This window comes from Sinohyriopsis cumingii, chromosome 4 (assembly GCF_028554795.1).
Source record: "Sinohyriopsis cumingii isolate HCF-2022 chromosome 4, ASM2855479v2, whole genome shotgun sequence".
Taxonomy (NCBI): Eukaryota; Metazoa; Mollusca; class Bivalvia; order Unionida; family Unionidae; genus Sinohyriopsis; species Sinohyriopsis cumingii.
The window spans coordinates 117,090,914-117,112,658 of NC_142964.1; the positions used below are offsets into that span (position 1 = coordinate 117,090,914).

General features: G+C 34.2%; 1 protein-coding gene across 1 annotated transcript in view; it reads left to right on the forward strand.

Moving 5' to 3' along the window:
• The window catches only part of LOC149801959 (large ribosomal subunit protein uL24m-like), a 56,608-nt gene extending 35,881 nt beyond the window's left edge, over positions 1 to 20,727 (forward strand). The window contains exons 3-6 of the mRNA XM_089956358.1: positions 11,075 to 11,170; positions 14,528 to 14,634; positions 14,831 to 14,976; positions 20,526 to 20,727. Coding sequence (XP_089812484.1) covers positions 11,075 to 11,170; positions 14,528 to 14,634; positions 14,831 to 14,976; positions 20,526 to 20,662 — 486 coding nt within the window. The 3' untranslated portion in view covers positions 20,663 to 20,727. The remainder of the gene's footprint in view (positions 1 to 11,074; positions 11,171 to 14,527; positions 14,635 to 14,830; positions 14,977 to 20,525) is intronic.
• Positions 20,728 to 21,745: the final 1,018 nt, after the last annotated feature.

Here is a 21,745-nt window from a genome sequence, read left to right on the forward strand (position 1 = left end):
ACATAAGGGTTTCTAAGTAATCTAGTATTCTGTATTCCCCCTTTTGTTGCAATGACTCCATTACTTTCAGTACAAAGATTAAGTAATCTAGAATTTTTTATTCCTGCTTCAGTTGTAAGTGGAAAATGCTTAGACCGATCTGCTACTGATGGCAGATCAGGGTCTTTGTGTTTTTTTTTGCAGTTGGACTCAACTTATCACAATGATTGTTAAAATGATTTATTTCACTGGTCACAAAGAAATTCATTGGCTTTACAGGAAATTAGAAGATTGTCTCCCATTGTGAAACTCACTTGCACGTGACTTTGTGAAATCCCTACCAAATGAGGGTCTGGTGCTTCAATGATTGCTATAACTGATGGAAGGCACTTCAGTCCAGCATTATACGAGTGAAGCTATAAAGACATTTCATTCATCCCAAAACTTTCTACAATTACTTTCTGTCAAATTCTGTTGTAATATTAACAGGATATAGTTTTAAACATGTTTTAAACAAAAACTGATGGGTTTTAATCATTTGATGAAACTTTTAAAGTTTGCATAACACACAAGGTCTTGTCATTATCAAAATTACATGTTTTGTCACCTGATCATATCAGCCGGTTAAATCACTTTAAAAAAGTTTGGAAGGGCCTTCTTCTGGCATTACAAGGACAACTGTTCTTTACCAGATATTCATTTGAAAGAGATCCTGTGAAGTTGTGTGAGTAGCCTGGTTGAAGCAAGACAAGCTTTACTCTATGTTTATATTGTCTCAGAGGTCTTAAGCAGTGTCTTGGCTTAATAAACAAGCATACATTTTTGTAAATTGCAGGCACACCATCTGGGTGCCAGTGTAAAGCCTTTAAGGTTGTTAGGTTTACCGAATTTTTAAATGTGTACCCTGTATACTTCAACTGAAACAATGCCATTCAGCTGAACCAGCTAAAAACTATATATTACCACATTTGAAGGTTGGATGTACAGATGACAGCTACTCATGTGTAAGCCATTGGCAATATGCATACATTTTGCGTCCATAATTCAGGATAATTCCATTTGTAAGGCATATCTTTGCTGAATATATATGACAAATAGGGTAAACAATCTGAGGTAGACAAAATTGATAATGCAATTTGATGAACTGCCACAAGTTGTACAAAATGTACCATGTGATATATATATATATATTGTACACGGTAATTGGTTCTGTAAACATTTACAGGGAATAAACTAAACTAAGGCATTTACTTTATATAATTGTTTATTGAGTCCAACTGCAAACTGCATCGACCCAGATCTGCCAGTGCAAAATGTACTGGCAGATTTGGGTCTATGCAGTTTGTTAGGAGAAATCAGTAGAACAAACAACATAGACCCATGTCTGCACTTATAAGCAAGTATATATGGTATATTATTTAAACCTTGCAGCCTTGATACCTTATAAGCAAGTATATATGGTATATTATTTAAACCTTGTCCCCTTGATACCTTATAAGCAAGTATATATGGTATATTATTTAAACCTTGCAGCCTTGATACCTTATAAGCAAGTATATATGGTATATTATTTAAACCTTGCAGCCTTAATACCTTATAAGCAAGTATATATGGTATATTATTTAAACCTTGCAGCCTTAATACCTTATAAGCAAGTATATATGGTATATTATTTAAACCTTGCAGCCTTGATACCTTATAAGCAAGTATATATGGTATATTATTTAAACCTTGCAGCCTTAATACCTTATAAGCAAGTATATATGGTATATTATTTAAACCTTGCAGCCTTAATACCTTATAAGCAAGTATATATGGTATATTATTTAAACCTTGCAGCCTTGATACCTTATAAGCAAGTATATATGGTATATTATTTAAACCTTGCAGCCTTAATACCTTATAAGCATGTATATATGGTATATTATTTAAACCTTGCAGCCTTGATACCTTATAAGCAAGTATATATGGTATATTATTTAAACCTTGCAGCCTTAATACCTTATAAGCAAGTATATATGGTATATTATTTAAACCTTGCAGCCTTAATACCTTATAAGCAAGTATATATGGTTTATTATTTAAACCTTGCAGCCTTGATACCTTATAAGCAAGTATATATGGTATATTATTTAAACCTTGCAGCCTTAATACCTTATAAGCAAGTATATATGGTATATTATTTAAACCTTGCAGCCTTGATACCTTATAAGCAAGTATATATGGTATATTATTTAAACCTTGCAGCCTTGATACCCATTCTCAGATATAATTTGTTACTGATTATTTTTATTTTCCTGTTCGTCATTTAGGCAATGAATGGACACTTTGTTTTCAAGACATCAGCATTACAAAGTTAAACTTGAATCATCGAGTGTGAGCCAAGCTTGATAATATGTAACGTCAATATCTTCATGATACATTGCTGCTCCCGGTATGTGGACACATTCATAGACTTTGCAGTGGATAGCTGTTACTTGGTCTTAATTGTTTTTTGACAGTTAAATTAACAGTGTGTCAATCACTGTATTGCAAATGCTGCAGTCATTACAACAGGTACCTTTAACAAAAGCTGCTTCTGTAATAACCCCAATTTGTTCAGCCATGAGATGGTATATTTTTCATAAAGCTAATACATATATTTTCTCTCAATGACCACAAATCCCATTCTGTCTGGCATTAAATCAATAGGATAAATCCAAAGATGGTTGTAAATAACAGTAAGTGGGATGAAGTGGGCATACAAGTTTCAAGTTAATTAGCAGTCACATTGTGGATGTTTTTTTTGGGGACAAGAAACTTTACATCAATCTTTCTAAAAATCATTGGATCAATTTATACTTTTAGTTGAATCTTTTGGTCTGGACAGAAACTGGTGACAATGTAGAAACATAATGTCTGTTTGTTTAAAGAATTACTTTCCAATACATGGCATATCAGTGAGAGACTGGTTGTTTATCCAGGACTGGAAAATCTTGATATCATCTACTTGTCCTAAATGGAGAGGTTACTAAAAACAGTACTTGTTCTGCAAATTATTTCCATCTATTGAAACTCCTCTTTTCTATGGCCCCTACTGCTTGAAGCAGTGGCATTTTCCATCCATCTATTAAAACTCCTCTTTTTTATGGACCCTACTGCTTGAAGCAGTAGCATTTTGTTTTAATTATGTCCACCCATCTTTGGGTAAGCTGTCTTTTTTAGGTCCTGCACTGCTTACAGGGTTGTCATGATTTAAGTCCTGTCCATCCATCCTTATAAGCATTCTTTTATGACCCCAACTACTTGCAGGAGGGATATTTTGATTTGGTATTGTCCATCTTTCTATCCTTGATCAAGAGAGCTCTTTTTATTGCTGCTCTTTATGAATGGATGGTTGTATCAAGATGTTTTTTGTAATAAAATACTTGTAATATCTAGTTGGTCCTAAATGAAAATAGTGCTGCCCTAGACAACCAATATTTGGCTGCCACAGTTGCCATCTTGAAATTATTGTTACCACTACTTCTCATGAATAAATGCATATATAAGCATAAGATTTTCACTTAAAGACTTCTTGTTTAGTTGGTTGTAAATTAAATTGGTTCTGATATGACTGACTTAAGTACGGCCACAACAATGGCCATTTTTTCACTGCTTCTGTTAGTGGCAGATCATATCAACATTGTACTTTCACCAGAAATGACTAGCTGGCCCTAATGGTGCCAGTCTTAGTATTGCCACATTGACAACCATCTTGAAAATCTTGTTATTGTTACTTCTCCAAAAATGGAAGATCATATCAGCATGAGGTTTTCATCAGAAGACATCATGAGATGTCTTGATGGTCTGAAATTAAAATTTTCCTGATCAGATGTCCAGTATGGCCCTCATGGTGGCCATCTTGAAAATCTTATTTAAGCTGATTTTATAGTGTTTTTTGAGTGCTTCTTGAGACCCTCACAATTAAAGCTGTTTGATTCTCTTACAGCAATTGTTAAGAATCCTTTGAAATCATAAACTGTCATGGTTGCTGTAATTGTATTAAAGACCTTGATTAGGATAGGAGATAAAAGATTTGCCAAAATGTCACCATTTTACATTTTAATGGTTGCCATGGAAACCTAATCAAAATGTTTATCCTGCAGCAAAATAAAGGCTGTAGTGATGTTAAATTTGCATTTTCCCCCTCTAATCTAGTGCCTACCAACTATAAACTGATACCAGGTAATGAGTCCATAATGTGTATATGCTTTATTAAATCGTAAAATTACTTAGGCCATATACGTGTTTCATGTCATTAGAGGAGAAATTAGGGTAATTTGTTACAAGCTAAATAGCAGAGCAATTTGGTGGTCATTTTCCAGTATTTTTTTCCCTTTGAACATACACGTTATTGAGCAGAGATCATTTAGTCAGCAAGCTTTGAAGGGTGTAAAAACACCCAATAATATTCTGAACACGAAATTGATCTTTATCACCATTGTACGTAGCAACAGGCTTATTTGGGTCACATAAGTGATTATTAGCCCTCTGTTTATCTGTCTGTCTGTCTCTCTCTCTCTCTCACACACACACACACATTTATAATTGAATTTGTTTGCTAAATAAATTGTAACAACTGTTCCAAAGTGCTTTTATGCACTGCCACAGGAGTGATAATACTAGGGGATGAAGCATTGCCTTGTCTGTCTAGCCATTCATTCATCTCAGTATGCATGTTGATAACAAGCTAATATGGAATGAATACATTTGATATGTAATATAAATCCTGTGTGGTCATGTGACATTTTTTTGGTTTCTTTTTAAGTGGATGAAACTTTCGAGTTCCGAGAAAACTGATGATGTAGGTGTGCTTCTACTGTTGGTCAAGCTTGCAAATGAAAATAAACTTCTGACTAAGGTGTTAACCATTCCTTCAATGTCACACTCTTGGCATTTTTCATTTCTCTTTTATGAAATTTTCATAAATTTTGATGTTCTATACCAGTATTACACATCATGAATTTTATTTTGAGATACAATTTCTTTCTCATATTTTTTTCTTTTGGTCTTGAATGACTTTTGGTGCCCCTTCTGTATCCAATATGGTTGCCATAGCACACATTACCATATATACTTGCTTATAAGACAAGTCCAACTCCAAACTGCACAGACCCAGATCTGCTGGCACATAATGTGATGGCAGATCTGGGTCTGTGCAGTTTGTAAGGATTCATCAGTAGAACTAACAACATATACCCAGGGTCTGCAGGTGCATTATTCTTTGACAAATCGGGATCTTTTTTTTATTGGGGTTTGTCTCAACTTACAAGCAAGTATATACAGTATATTTTTTAAGCATTGCAGCCTTAATACCCATTCGTGGATAAAATTTGGTTTTTACTGATTATTTTCCCAGTTGTCATTTTAATTAGGAGAAATTAGTGTGTTTGTTTTGGATTAATTGGTGGAGAAACAACTTAACCCTGATCTTTAGGCACATTATGCTATGGCAGATCAGGATCTTTGTTGTTTGCAGTCTGACTCAACTCAAGTGAGTATAGATGATTTTTGAAAAGATTGTTTTCACTAGTATTCCAGAATGGATAGTCTAATTGACAGGGATTGTCTCTTGAAGACTTCGTTGTAAAGCCAGAGTAAGAGTCAAAGTGATTTAAATGCCAATTCTTCAGCAAGTATCGGTTTGAGAGGAAAAGGTCTTCATACAGACCACATTAATATACAAGGACTCAGAAATAAATAGGATGAGATACAGAATTTAATGTAATGAAATAAAAGTTTTATACAGTGGCTGTAAGGATAATTGTAACAGTAATCATTGTGAATATGGATATTATACTGTTAATGTCTCCTTGAGTGCTTCTAATAATAACATTGTACATCTTGAATTTAGGAGTTTCTGGTTGGAGTTTAGGGTATTCAAGGAAAGATGGCTCAAGTAAAGTTATTGTTGACCTCACCAGATAATAAAGTACTTCCTTTTGGATTCTCAGAAACAATGTAGACAGAAAGTCAGTGATATTTTCTTGTATATCAGTGGTTGTGACAAACCTTTTCCTGGTTATAGGAAAGCTGGAGGAAGTGGGCTCCTTGTGTATGTTAAAGCATGTACTGTCGCTGAAAGAAAGAAGACCTAGAAAGACAGGAAATATAATCCATTTGGCTACAGATTACTCTTGAAAAAGCAAAACTGCACATAGTTGGCATTGTGTACAGACCCCCCATTATCAAATATTGATTTTGTGAATACTTTGAACTTAAATAGATAGCATTTATAGTGAAGAAAAGGAATTTTACATTCTACGTGATATGAATTGCGATCTTCTCAGTCATCAAATAAATACAATTTGGACGGATGTTATTGCTTCTTTAGGCATGGAGCAACTGGTCAGTGAGCCAACTAGAGTAAACACCTACCTCTTTATGGACCATATTTACACTAGAAAGTTTTCTGGAAGTAATGATTCCTAAGATTGGATTAAGTGACCATTTTGCAGTTTTTCTTTCACATAAAGTTAATAGCAAATTAAAGAAAAGAGTATCCATAACTCCATTTACTTATTGATCTTTTTCAAAACTGTAATACTCCAATTCCTGAAAAATCTGAAAGAGATTACATGGAATACAGTCTTTTGATGGTGTTGATTATGTTTTTATTCCTTGAATCGATCTTTTCATGGAAACCGTAAATAAAAATGCTCCTTTAGTAATGCATAAGATCAAAAAGGCCGCCAGCCATGTTGGATCCCCCAGAAATTTTAGTTGCGATGCAGAGAAGAGACCATCTAAATCAGCAGGAAATGAAGTTGAATATCAGATGTGCATGAATCATGTTAATAAAATGATAAGCCAAAAGAGCACAATACAAAGTGCTGGATGAAAATAGAAATAACCCTAACATTATTTGGAGTATTTTTTACTGAGTTTTGTGCTGGTAAAACTAAAATTTATTACCTTAATCATGATGGCATTTATATTGATAATCCAAGTGACATCTCAAATATAGGTAATGACTATGGTATTTTGTTTGAATTATTCAAAAACTTAAAGAACATAACATTTCCTCCCAGTCATCTGGAATATATCCTGAATACCACTATGTGGAAGAGTATTTTTTTAGAAATGGGGAAATTTATGCAGAAAGAGTCCATAAAAGCCATTTATGTCAACCTTTACAATAGCTTTCATTAAATAGATGCTGATGGTATTCCAAATTTAGGGTCTGTTGGAATGAATCATTGTTTCAATCTTGAATGTCCTGTCACATGTATCACTGTTCCTTTTGCATGAATAGTGGTGTTAACATTGGTTTTCACTAAAACACTTCTTTTAGTATTTAATTATTTAATTGGTATGAAAATTGTGCGGATTTTTTCATTAACATATCCACACTTTTGTAAAAACCAAACCCAATTGACTGTCAGAGGTCAGTGCTTGTATTTTTACACTAAAGTGAGGTTCTGAACACTGTGACTTCTACATAAATATGTACAAGTACATTTTGGTCAGACATTCTGTAACATGAGTACTTGCCCCTTTGACTACTGAATCAAGGTCACAGTTGCAGAACATTTGTGTTGAGGTTTCTGATTTAAGTTTTTTCATTTGCATATGTTTCCTAAACCCCTTGATGGATTTTCAGTATACTTGGAATGCAGTTGATACAATTCATTCTACAAATGCACTTTTGTCCCTCTGATGATGGGATCAGGGTCTGTATTACGTGTTTAGGCTCTTACAGAATGTGACAGAAAAGAGTGGAGACAACAAGCTTTGTAAAATTTAACAAATAATTTATTTCCCATGAAAAACAAGGTAAAAATGAGAAAAAGAACGAACTTGTGGTTTTATGAATAAAATTCAAAATTAATCCAAGAATTAAACAATATAAGTCCTATTATTTAGAATCTGAGTTCGAGCTGAGATGAAATCCGAAATGGAAGGCAATGACTTCTGTTGCAACCTTCAAAGTGCAGTTGTGTCAACAGTTCCTTGTTGAATCACAGAAAAAAATTAATCCAGTTTTGAATTCTGAATGAATTTCAATGAATGTCTTTGTCCAAGAATTCTGTATGAGCACTGATATATTTCCAGGGAAAAGAATCATTTGTATTTCAAAAAATAAAATTTCAACTCAAACTGGACACAACAAAACACCTTTAAGTATCAATGGTTTAGAGCCTGAATGCCCAAATTCTAATCAGAAAACAGTTATAGACTAATTTAAGATGAGGTTCACATGGTCACCCTTCCAGAACAAAATAGAAGCTTTTTACATGCCTAACATCATGTACTCCCAGTATGGCCTTAACTAAAATCGATTGTTCTTACTCTGGGAAAGGATAAAAAAAAAGTTGTTTACTAGAACTGCCAGCATTTCTGAATCAAGGTCAGGAATTAGGTCAACATTAGATACGTCTCTGTTATTAGCTGTTTACATAAAATATAAAAAAAATGGTCAGAACTGAACTCTATTCTGGACAATATCAAATCCAGTAAATAAAGTTACATTACATAAGCATCAGGTGAAAAATGAGAAAAAATAACTTACAGTTGTATGAATCAAATCTAAAAATAATCCAAGAATTAAAAAATAGAAGTCCTAGTAATAAAAAGTCCTGAATGAAACTGAGTTCGAATCCCGACGAAATCCAGAAAGGAACATGATATCATTAATAGTCAGCAAAGTGCTGAAGTGTCAACAGTCTCTTGTTGAATCACAGAAAATATTATTCCAGTTTTTGAATTCTGTATAAATTTCAATAAATGTCCTTGTCCAAGAATTTATTTAGAGCACTAGTATTTCCAGGGAAATCCCAATAATTTGAAGAAAATAAAATAGGCCTAATTAGCCCAAAACTGGTCGCAACATAAAACATCTTGACTTCTCAAGTGTTAAGGCACGACTGACTATTCTTTCTCAAAACATCATTAATAAGTCTAACTACAATGCAAAGCAAATTTCCAGATGTGGGTCAACCTTCTAGAAAATTTAGAAGTTTGTAACAATAAACACATTTCATATCGTGCACTCCAGGTATGGCCTTGACATAACTTAATAAATTTTACTTTGAGAAGAATAATTTTTTTTAAAAAGTTGTTTACCATAAACTATCACTGGTTCTGAATCAAGGTCAGAAACTCAATCAGCATTTGATACACTGTCTCTATTATTAGCTGTTTATGTCAAAAATTATAAATATCAGACAGAACTGAACTCTATTCTGGACAATATCAAATCCAGTAAATAAAGTTACATTACAATAGCAATAATATGGAATATAAAAATTAAAAAAAATAAACAATTAAATTAAATCAAATATAAATTAAATCAACTATACATAACATCTGTCATAGAAAATTATTAAATTTTTATCATTTCGTTATATGTCCAAAATCATTGTTGTATTTTCTTCATATTTGGAAATAATTGTTATGAAGCTAAGAGAATTCTTTCTGTGATATGCACTGTTGTCCCTTTGACCTTGACCTGAACTCTGGGTGCATTTTCTTCAATCTTGTAATTAATCATTATAAAACAAAAACAATCCATATCATATGTTCTGGTCCCTTTGATCTTGGTGTTAAGGCCACAACCATAAAGACTTTACATTAAAATTTTGGTTAAAGTCTTCTACTTTTGGTTATATTTTCTGAACTCCTTGATGCATTTTGTCATACTAGGGATGAATCATTATGAAGCAGAAACAATTCCTTTTGTGAGACACACACTCTAGTCCCTTTGATATTTATTTGGGTCAGGGTCACAGTTACAATCATAAAAAATTTCCATTACAGTTTTTTTGTTAAAGATTTTTTCATTTGCTAATATTTCCTAAACCACTTGATGGATTTTGTTCATATTTGTTGTATGAATCATAACTTAAGACAATTCATTCTGCAACATGCGTGCTTACTCCTTTTTATGGCAATGCTTCATGACATGCCAAACCTGGCATTTTTGCTACATTTTCTTGCTTGTGAGCATGATAACACAGATAGGTGTGAAAGGATTTTTACCAAATCCATTGTGTGGATATACAGGTGTCAAACCTTGAATGATGTCACTTCAGTAACTTCATCTTTCCCAAAAATATTAATTATAGATATAACCCAGCATAACATATGGGTAGTCTGAGACTAGTTAAGTGATCTTCTGTCCATTATTATCAGATTTGAGATAAAACAGCCTTGACAGAGAATTGTGTACCACAGTACACTTAAATATCCTGTGAGCATGTAAGAAAATATTTTTGTCACCAAATTTTACTTTTGGTGTAAAATCTGATTTAGAAAGATTTTGTATTAAACATTCAGGGCCTTATAGACCTGAAAGTTTTATAAATATTTTTATCATGTTATCTCATCTTAATTTAGATTGTAAAATACACCACAGGTTTATATTGAATCATTACAATAATGCTGGTGAAAGACTTGGCACTGTGTTCTGCTGAACCAAAATTGCTGCATTAGTCATTCAGAAATGTGGTCTTCCATCTTCTTTCCACATTCATCTTCTGTTCATTAATAAGGATGACAGTCTAAAGGAAAATAACTGAGTTCAAAGAACTTGTAACAAATGCCTGAGCCGAGTGGTCTAAAGTGCTCTCCGTTACGGATCACTGCCATCTCACCTCTGTCTGTGTGGGTTCGAGTCTCAGATTCAGCCAATGTGGGTATGTGAGAAAGCTTGCCAGTAGCTTCTCGTGGGTCGGTGGTTCTTTCCGGGGTTTTCCCGGGTTCTTCCTCCACCATTAATACTGGCCACCATGTATAGCCTATCATGTGCTGAAAAATGGCGTTAAGCCCTACTACAACAACAACAACAACAAATGCCTGAAAATATTAAGAAATTGGTCCAGTATGGTTGAGAATGAAGACCTATCTCATAAGAGGGTAAATGTTATCAGAAAAATTTAAGATTTTTTAAAAATTAGTATCATCACTGATTAACCATTTACTATATGATCACTTTAATGATCATATAGGTTTAAAACATTTTAAAACAAAATCAGAGTTAGCTTTGTAGTAGATGGAAGTGGACATTTTTATATGAAAGGTATGGAGGAAAATATTTTGTTTGATTTAACATTCACAAATTTCTGTTTTGTAGGTGCAAATCTTGGTGGGTAAAGACAAGGGGAAACAAGGAATTGTGGGCTATTTGGTAAAGGAGAGAAACTGGTGCTTTGTAGAGGGACTACATTGTGTAAGTATATGCTTGTTTTGGGAGAGATGTTATTGTTAAAGGGGCAATGATGATTATAATGTTAAAGGAGCATAAAATTGCCCATGTAATCCCATTTAAAGAATGATGACTAATGTTAAAGAGACATCAAATTGAAAACTTTTACCTCGTCTTTGGAGTTTAAAGTTGGAGACATCAAAGAAGAGAATCATAAATTAAGAAAGTTTATGTATATGGTTTATCGTGCCTTTAACTGTTAAAACAGACTACCTTAATGAGATCTTATTTTACAGTTTGGTTGGTCCTTTACGATGGCACCATTGGACCACCTTTTAAAAAGAAGAGGGGCAGTTTTTGTTTAGACATGGTGGAAACACTATCTGCTACCATGCAACATACATGACAGGGACATTATGCAGCTATGAATCGTAAAAATCAATAGTTAACACTTCACATTGTCAAGTTTTGTCGATAATTAGCCAGTTTATGAACAGTGGGCAAACATTTTGCATTAACAATGTAAACAACATCTGGGACTTGTAAATAATAATTTTACTGGACCAGAGATGTGCGTCAAATGTAGCTATGACTGTATTAAGTATAATCAATGCAAAAGAAAGCACGTTTGTTTCTCTTGCTTGTAAGGAAAGATTCCAGATGTATCATTACAATATTTACAGAATCAGTCTGTTTAAAAACAAAAATAAACTCTCACAGAGAAGGAAGAGCCGGGCAAGCACGGTTTGGGTTTTCACTGTGTGTCCAGTAATACAGAAGCGGGTTGAGTGACTAAAGTTAATAAAATATTTTCAGTCCCAGAACAATGTGAACTTTCTGATACATAATACAAATAAATTAGTTGAGGGCCTCTAGAGGGACTAAAAACATTTGCATTTTAATTGAGCTACCATTGTTAAATAAAGAATTACTTTTGTTGTTTTGTTTCTTTTAGCTCTGTTGATCATAGACCAGAAGAAATGATGGGATGGTCTGTTGTCATTCAGCTGTTATCCATCTGTCCATCAGTATAAGTTTGTTATTATGACTCCTCCTCAAATATTTGGAGGATTGCCTTGAAACTTTATGCACAAATATTCATGGTCTTGTTGGTCCTTAATGAAAATGGTGGTCCTTGGACATCCAAAATAGCTGCCACAGTGGCTGTCTTGAAAATCTTATCACTGCTGCCCCTCATTGGATGAACCATCATACTAACATGCAGTTTTCAATAAATGTCTTATTATGACGTCTAGTAGTAGATCTGAGTCCAGTATAGCCAACATGGCAGCCTTATTGAAAATCTTGTTGTCTCTACTTCTCCTGATTGGATGGTCGTATGAACATGGGGTTTTCATTAAAAGATTTATTATGTTTTGTTCATAAATAAAAATGGTGTTGATCTGATGTCCATCTTAAAAATCTTGTTATCACTACTTCCTTAACATAGATGGTAACATAGATTTTTCACTAAAAGACTTGTTTGGTGTCTGGTTGGTCTGAAATGAATATGGTGCCAATCTGAAATTCAATATGGCAGCATGGCAGCCATCTTAAAAATCTTGCTATCACTACTTCTGAGTCGATGGTCATATTAACATGGGATATTTGCTATAAAAAAAATCCTCTTATGTTGTCTAACTGGTCCAAATACATATTATGCTTTTTTCACATAAAATCTTCTTCTGACAACTTGAACAGAAAATCATATTGATGTGGGATTTTCACCAGAAGACTGATTGTGGTGTCCAGTTTTTCTTAAATAAAAATGTGCCGATCTGATATCAAATATGGCCATTGCAGCAGCCATCTTGAATATGTTGATATTGCAACCCCTCTTAAGTGAAAAGTCATATCTTGAGAATATTGTTGTCTCTACTACTCTCCAGGAAAAGGTGATCATTATTACAGGTTTTGTTTTACCAATTCCTAAATGAATCTTGTTTTCACTGTTTCCCCTGAATAGACCATCATTATTACAGTTTTTTTTTTTACCAATTCCTAAAAATCTGGTTGCCATTGTTTCCCTGGAAAAGGTGATCATTATTACAGGTTTTTTTTTACCAATTCCTAAAAATCTTGCTGTCATTGCTTCCCTGGAAAAGGTGATCATTTTTACAGGTTTTTTTACCTATTCCTAAATGAATCTTGTTGTCACTGTTTCCCCGGAATAGACGATCATTATTACATTTTTGTGTTTCTTCCAATTCCTAAAAATCTTGCTGTCATTGCTTCTCTGGAATAGACAATCATTATTACAGGTTTTTTTAAAACCAATTCCTGAACGAATCTTGTTGTCACTGTTTCCCCTGAATAGACAATCATTATTACAGTTTTGTTTTTTAACAGTTCCTAAAAATCTTGTTGTCGCTGTTTCCCCTGAATAGACAATCATTATTACAGTTTTTTTTTACCAATTCCTAAAAATCTTGTTGTCATTGTTTCCCCTGAATATACGATCATTATTAGGGTTTTTTTATATACCAATTCCTAAAAATGTTGTCACTGTTTCCCCGGAATAGACGACTATAGTATTACAAGTGTTTTTACCAATTCCTAAAATTCTTGTTATTGTTTCCCTGGAATAGACAATCATTATTACAGGTTTTTTTTTACCGATTCCTAAAAATCTTGTCAGTTTCCCCTGAATATACAATCATTATTACATTTTTTTTAACCAATTCTTAAAAATGTTATCACTGTTTCCCCGGAATAGACGACTATTATTACAGGTTTTTTACCAATTCCTAAAAATCTTGTTATTGTTTCCCTAGAATAGACAATTATTATGAGTTTTTTTTTACCAATTCCAAAAAATCTTGTCATTTTTCCCCTGGAATAGATTTTTTTTTTTTTTACCAAATCTTAAATGAAAATGTTTATGTCATGCATCCAGTATGGTTGCCATTTAATGTCATAAAAGTTTTGTTGTCACTATGTCCCTGAATGATGATCATTATGACAAGGGGTTTTCATTAAAAGACTTCTAATGATGTGTATTTTGTCGCAAGTGAAGATGATGCCAGGCTGACATCCAATATATGTCCACCACAGCAGGTAATTTGAAAATCTTGTTTTTCCTTAAGAATATTACAGATGGTGTAAACACTCATCAGTTAAACGGATGAAATGGTCTTAGCTTGAATTCCTGGAAATTTCTTTTGCCATATGAGCGCAAGTCCTATCAAGGGACTCTTGTTGTTATTATTATTGAATATGTATACTTATTCTTGCCTGAGAAAAAAAATCTTTCTTACCTTTACTTTTTTCATTACTTTTGCCCACAGGACATACAAATTCAAGGGTAAAGTATTATATTTTGAATTCGTTATGTAACAAATGATGATGTACCACATTTTGCATATTCTGTTCCTTTTTCAGAGATATTATAACAGAACAAAGACCCCAACTTACCCAGGAGTTTTGGTTCGTGAGGAAAAGCCACTTCTGGTTACAACAGAAGTAGCCTTAGTGGACCCATCTGATGGGTATGTATTACAAGATGGTGTAAGACCAATAGACATTAGATATATTAGGTAGGATTTACAATGGTTCTTCACTCCTGTTTATATCAAACTGTTCTTTAAAAACTTCCAAGATGTATTGAAATTTCACTGGATGCAAATGGAGACATGTATGATTCATGCAGTGCGTGAAAAAATTGAATTGGTGTTATTTTCACAGGCAGCCAACAGAGGTGGAATGGCGACACACAGAGTCAGGGGACAGAGTGCGGGTATCATTGCGGACTGGCAGGATCATCCCTTTGACTGGACCAATCCCTACAGATGAAGACGATCATTTTGTTGAAAATGTAGAAAAGTATCAAGGTACAAGTGTTAGATCTTTAGTAGTTGAATACAGTATGGTCTTTGGGTTGGTGGTTCTTCCTGGGGTTTTCCTGGGTTCTTCCTCCACCATTAATACTGGCCGCCATGCATAGCCTATCGTGTGCTGAAAAATGGTCTTAAACCCCACAACAACAACAACAGTATGGTCTTGTCAGCTAACAGAGCTTTTCTAACTTAAGTGGGTATGTATGTAGTATCAGGCTAGAAATCAATTGATTTTTTTTGTGAATGCAGGGATGGTCCTGGCTTTTAAAAAGCTGTCGCCAAAAAAATCGCCAGCCTCAATATTTTGTCGCCAATTTTCAAAAAGTGTCGCCAAAAAAGTAGTGTACATTTTTCCAAGTGTTAATTTAGTCTATTAATGTAACAGGCAATGAAAATTACAAAAGATGGATTAGTTAATACTTTAATTACAACAAGTATTAACAAAATGTTACAAAGTGTTACATGAAGATCTGTCACGATTTTAGGGCTGCCCACTTGTTGAATGCAGTTTCAAAGTCTTAATTTTTCACATCTGTACATGCTGATTCTCATTAAATTCTCGAGAGATGAGATGCAGAGCTTATTTCTGATGTCAGTTTTTATGAGGTTCATCTTACTGAATCCACGTTCACAGTCCTCAGTGGGGGCCCCGAGTGGCCGAGTGGTCTAAAGCGCTCACCGTTCCGGATCACTGCCATCTCACCTCTGTCTGCGTGGGTTCGAGTCCAAGGCTCGGCTAGCGTGGGTAAGTGGGAAAGCCTGCCAGTAGCTTCTCGTGGGTCGGTGGTTCTTCTCTGGGTTTTCCAGGGTTCTTCCTCCACCATTAACACTGGCCGCCATGTATAGCCTATTGCGTGCTGAAAAATGGCGTTAAACCCTACAACAACAACAACAACAACAACAGTCCTCAGTGCTGACAGTTGACACCAGTGGTCTCTCAGCAGCCCCCCTTTTTATGGCTAGCTTCACAAAGCTTGTAGCGAATTGCTTCCTAAATCCCAAGAATGATCACTGAATGCTGTATAAATTTTCTCGACAAGAAAAATAGGATCTCCATTCCCACGAATGAAACTTACACGAGTCAACACCTGGCAATATTGGACCGTATATATAAGCGTAAATTCACACCCAGTTTAGGGATTCTTTCACTCCTGTATTTTGAGAAATAAATAATAATTATTAATTATGCACAACTGTTTTTTTTTGCTATTTCTTGTTGCGGAGTTTAAGTCTCTGCAGCCGTAACACGGGACTGAAGGCAAAAGGAAAAGATCGATGAGTAAAATGCTGCACTGGCGACAGATGTAATTGTGATTGAGATTTTTTCCATTTGCTTTGTATTTATACACAGTAGTCGGTACTTCAAAGGTTATCAATTTTCTATGAAGGTTCAGCAAAACTATTGTATTGGTATATGTATTAAAAAAAACAGAAGGATTAGCCATACAATTAACTGTATCTGTTCTATTCGCGTCTTCAGAAGTCGGTCAGTTGTAGGTATAGTGTGGTAGCATGATTGACTGTATTGCAGCATACAGTACTCAGCCCAGATGTCAGCAAAAGCAGATTATGATGTAACAATGCACTGTAAAGATAGGGTTGTCAATAAGAACAAAGGATCGTTTGTGTAACAGATTGATTCCAATGCATTGCTTAGTCAAGTTTGTGGCTTCCTTTCGTTCTGGCTTTAAATTTATTCAGTCCAAATCCATGATTGTATGTACAAATTAAATAACCAAAAAGTATGTCGCCAAAAAAATCGCCAGATGGGATATTTTTGTCGCCAATAAGGAAAAAAAATCGCAATTTGCGACATTGGCGAAGCCCAGGACGATCCTAGGAATGGATTTTGTGCTAATTGATCCCAGCTGAATTCTTTTCTTTGCTTTTGTCAGAAATTAATGGGATTTTTTAAATATAAAATTACTTGTTATCTTGACTATTTAAGGAGGATGTATTACAAATAGGGCTGTGAAAAGTTTAGTAAAAATGTAAAAGGTACCCATTGATCTTAACTGTCAGTTACATGGGTACTCAGTCAAAGAGAAATTGTATTAAATGTGTACAAACCTGGACTGCTTTGCTGTAGATTGATGCTGGCACAAACAGCATGTTACACCCACAAAACCAAACCAAACATCTATATTTCCAACTTTTTAATTAGACTTCATACAAAACAACCTTGGGGTAAGGCACTTCATCTTAAATTTGAATATTTATAAAACAAATATTGCCAAGCTTCATTTGTATTGCCTCACCCACCCCCTGTCCTCAGGGTCAAGTAACCTGGGATCAAGAATATACACAGAGGTGGCCAGGGTCAGATATATCAACAGTGTAACTTTAGGACATGACACATGAGTCTAATTTAAAACTCATCTGACGTGTTGACATTGTGTTAGTAATCACACCACTAATAATTAGTTATGTAATTTGGGAGTTTGAAAGTTTTGTTAAACAACCACCACCCCCTTGGTCCCACCCCTGGGGACTGTATCAAAATTTTAAAACCTTTGTGCTTACTTAAAGACCACACCCAGACACATCCCAGGGTTTTGAAGTATTGAAGAGTGTTTGAAGAGTTGCACAACATTGATCACTCATGGATGCATGAGTGCATGCATGCACATCAGGACGGACAGGATCATATAAAAAAGGCACAGGGGTAACAAATGGATGCAGATAGTGTTTCCGCTTGAGTAGCACTTCTTTTAGACTTACTTATAGACTTTTATGTTAAGATAAGACTTAAAACACATTTTAGTTTGTCGGTACACAAATATCGACAGCCATATCCTTTTCCGGTACAGGGGTAAATTTTATTGGTAACATAACCACGAGATATGTAGTTCATTTTGACAGTCATTAGGGTTTTTCTTCATGCCTTCACTTGACATAGCAACAGTCATAGGATGCAAACTGTAAGGTACCAAATTTTTCAGTTCAGTTCAGTGAAACCCTCAAGCTGGAAACCATTGGGACCAAATTTGATTTTCAGTTTTGTTAGGTGCTTGGTTTACTGAGGTTTTTGCAGATGTGAAAAAGAAATGTCTCCTTACAAACACTTATGTAATGAGAGAGAATGTAATTATGGGAGAGGAAGAGAATGTAATTATGGGAGAACATTTTTGTGTGTGTGTGTGTGGGGGGGTCATGGGAGTAAGTAGAGGATATTGATGTCTTTTTAATAGATATGAGGAAATATTTCCCAAATGAAGTGGGAAACATTGGATTTTTTAAAGCAAAAACCATGAATTTTCATGGATTTTTTCTTTATTCTGTGCCAGTGTGATTAACAGCTGCATTACTTCATCGATAAAAAGAAGTTCTGAAATTTACAATAATTTTTGGACAGCACAACCTTTTACAAATTTACATTGTACAATAATTCTTCAGATTGTGCATTTAATGAAAATAATGATTTTTCAAACAAAAATGGAGACTTTAACTCATTTCTAGCATGGATTAAATACAGTAAACATGATTGGGATAGTGTAGAAATATCCATGAGTGGTTATATCATACAGATTTCAGATGGTAAACATTATTAAGCAAAGATTTTAATAATGGTGAGTTTGCTTGTATGGATTTTTATTTTCTGCATTCAAATATGAATATTTGGCTCCGACAACTTTGCAGTCTAGTTCACTAATATATGTTGCACCCATGTTTTGTCACTTAATTTTGGTTTGTAATCAACACTTCTCAAGGCCTGACCATTAATTTCAAACTTGATTGTGATTGTGTTGTGAATTGCTACTCAGACATTTGTATTACTACATATAACCAAGAGTTTTTCTTAAAGGTTTGTCACAGAGTGTAAAAGCAAACTGTATGGGTGACAAAATATGTAATAGCAGCAGTTCATTTAAGTTCAGTTGCTAATAATTTTAAGATTCATGTGAAGAAAAAAAAACAATCTTAAAAAGCTAATACATAAAAAGTACTTTTTGTTTGGAGTTTGTTTTCAGGCAATTTTTTATGGTGCCTCCTTATTGATTAAATAAATATATACTAGATGGCTGGAATATGATGAAGTGGGGAATGCCAAAATCAACTAAAAGGATGACAAGTATCTTGAACGAAATGAAACAGTTTATTTGGTATTAGTATAAGAACTATACTTCAGCTTAATCCAATTTCCGTATTCCTGGCTTCCATTGCATTGCAACCAGCTGAATTATAGGTCAGATAAACTAAAATGCATTTTTTTTGCTTCTGTCAGAATTTGAATTTATTAGCAAAAAGACATCTGAGTAAGTAAAGTCTGACTAAAGCAATAGGACTTTACTTTGTAGAAAAGTGTCGATAAGGGCTGTCAAGTGTGTGAGATATTCCTGAAATTTTTTGACTCATTCCCATGTTAGTTGACCTCGGAACATGCTACACAACACCGTTATTTAGGCACTAAGAAGGCAACTTAAAAAACAAAAAAATATCAGGGGAGGTGTCTTACATTGTAGGAATACCATGTGCCAGATTAAAAAGATAATGGTCACTGAGGATTTTCCAAGCTCTGCCTGAGTGGCAGTGTCAGACAGTAAATGTAAATGTAAAACATGCAGCTAAATACCAGTCTGTCTCAATAACAGCTTTATATGAATCATTATTTAAATACACCCGTATGAATTTGTCTAATCTAGAATAGCATGGCTAACACCTAGGCAGTTTTCACAATTGAATACTTACACATCGACAGATTGTTATATTGCAACAATTATTCATCACATTTTCAAGAAAATTTTAATGCATAAATAAAACTTCAGTTTAATTATGTGGTTACATTTGTCAAAGAATTGTTAGTACATAGTATATGCATTTATCAAATTCAGTGTTCATTGTTATGTATGCTGGATTTAGGTCTGCCTTGGATGTGAGAGGTCACAGGTTCAAACCCCAGCCTAGTTGTACCAAAGACTTATAAAAATGGTACCCACAGCTGCTTCGCTTGGCACTCAGCAATAAGAGATTAGTGTTAGGACTGGTTGGCCTGGTGTCAGGACAATGTAACTGGGTGGGACATGATGCTACATGACTGCAACATGATGCCTCAATGCTTGACATCACTATAACTGCCACATTGCAGACATCTTTGTGATGTGACTAAAATTGTTAAAGCTACATTAAAAATGAAGAAAGAAAAAAGCACAAACAAAACTACAAACCAGCCAGATTTATCTCCCATGGAAAAAAATATCCATCTTCATTTGGCTCAACTTTCCTTAGATTATCATTGAATGGAATATAAAAATTTGATGCTACAAACTAAGGCCATAGGCATATGAGTCATTTGGAGTATACTATTGGTTACACACTTGAATTATTTATTATAATTATTCATAAAGATACATTTTGAAGAAATTATATTTTGTAGGGACTCCATTTCTTAGATATATATGTTATTAGATGATAACCCCCAAAATGGTAGCCATTGATTGCTAGGGAACTAGTTATGAAAGCCTATGACATCATATAAAACCCATCTTAATTCATGGAAAAAAATAATTACAATGTTATCTCCGTTAAATTTAATTTTTTTATAGACTCACCAAAAGACGTTCCTAAAAAAGAGTTGGAGAAAGTGACATTCGAGCCCAGGCTGTGCACATTTGAAAAGGATATTATGGAGAAAATGGAAATCAAAGAAGACAGGAAACCTGCCCCCACTTATTGGTACTGATACACAACAGTTCCATTAAAAAGTTGTATATGTATTTTGTTCTTAATAAAGAATTTTCAGCTGTGGTACTTTTTTATGAAACATTCTTTTAGATCAGAATTGCATTTCATTTTTCAATCAGATCCATTAATTTCCAAGCCATTTTTCTTTAATATGTTTTGATAATGAACATGTTTTTCACTAAAGTGGCATTTGAAGAAAAGAAAACACACCATTTAAAGAGATTGTTTTTTTTTTACTTGAAGATATTAGCAAATATCTTACCATGTGTACTTGCTTATAAGTTGAGTCCAACTGCAAACTGCACAGACCTAGATCTATTGGTGCACTGTGTGATGGCAGATCTGAGTCTGTACAGTTTGTTTGGAGTAATCAGTAGAACAAACAACATGGACCCTGATCTGCCAGCACATTATGCAACAGCAGACCAGGATCTATGTTGTTTGGAGTTGGACTCAACTTATAATTGTTTTATAAAGTAATATTCATGATTCAGCACTTAATGGCAAGAATAGTTTTGCTCCTTCAGTTTGTTGGGTTACATTTCTGATGGATTTTCTATTCTATCACAGAAGGTTTAAAAAGAAAATAATGGAATTTCCTCATTACATGGTAGACTAAAAAAATAATCTGAGACTGGTTTCTCTGGATGAAATAAGCTGGTTTCCCAGCATTATTTTTCCTCAGATGCTGTAGATTTTTTTCATGGCTGGCAATTGTTCAGGATTTTGCGAAAAACAATTTTTGGTGATGCATGGATTGGAAAATGAGGATCATTCCTTCTACATATGGATTGTTCTTCATTGGGTCTCTAAATTCATGGTTGTACCACAAAATATAATGGTAATTGATACCCAGTAAAACCCAGTGAATTCACAGTAATTTAAACATAAACTGTTGTAAAAAAATTGTCCAAGGTGGGAAATCACCAGAAAGGTTGATTTTGGCTTTTGCAAAAATATTCTTCCCGACTATATGCAGATGATGCAACAGATGTGTTATTGTTTTTTATGCAACAAGTCCAAGTCGTGTTGACTTTTATGCATTGAGTCCAAGTCTTAGTGACTTTTATGCAACAAGTCC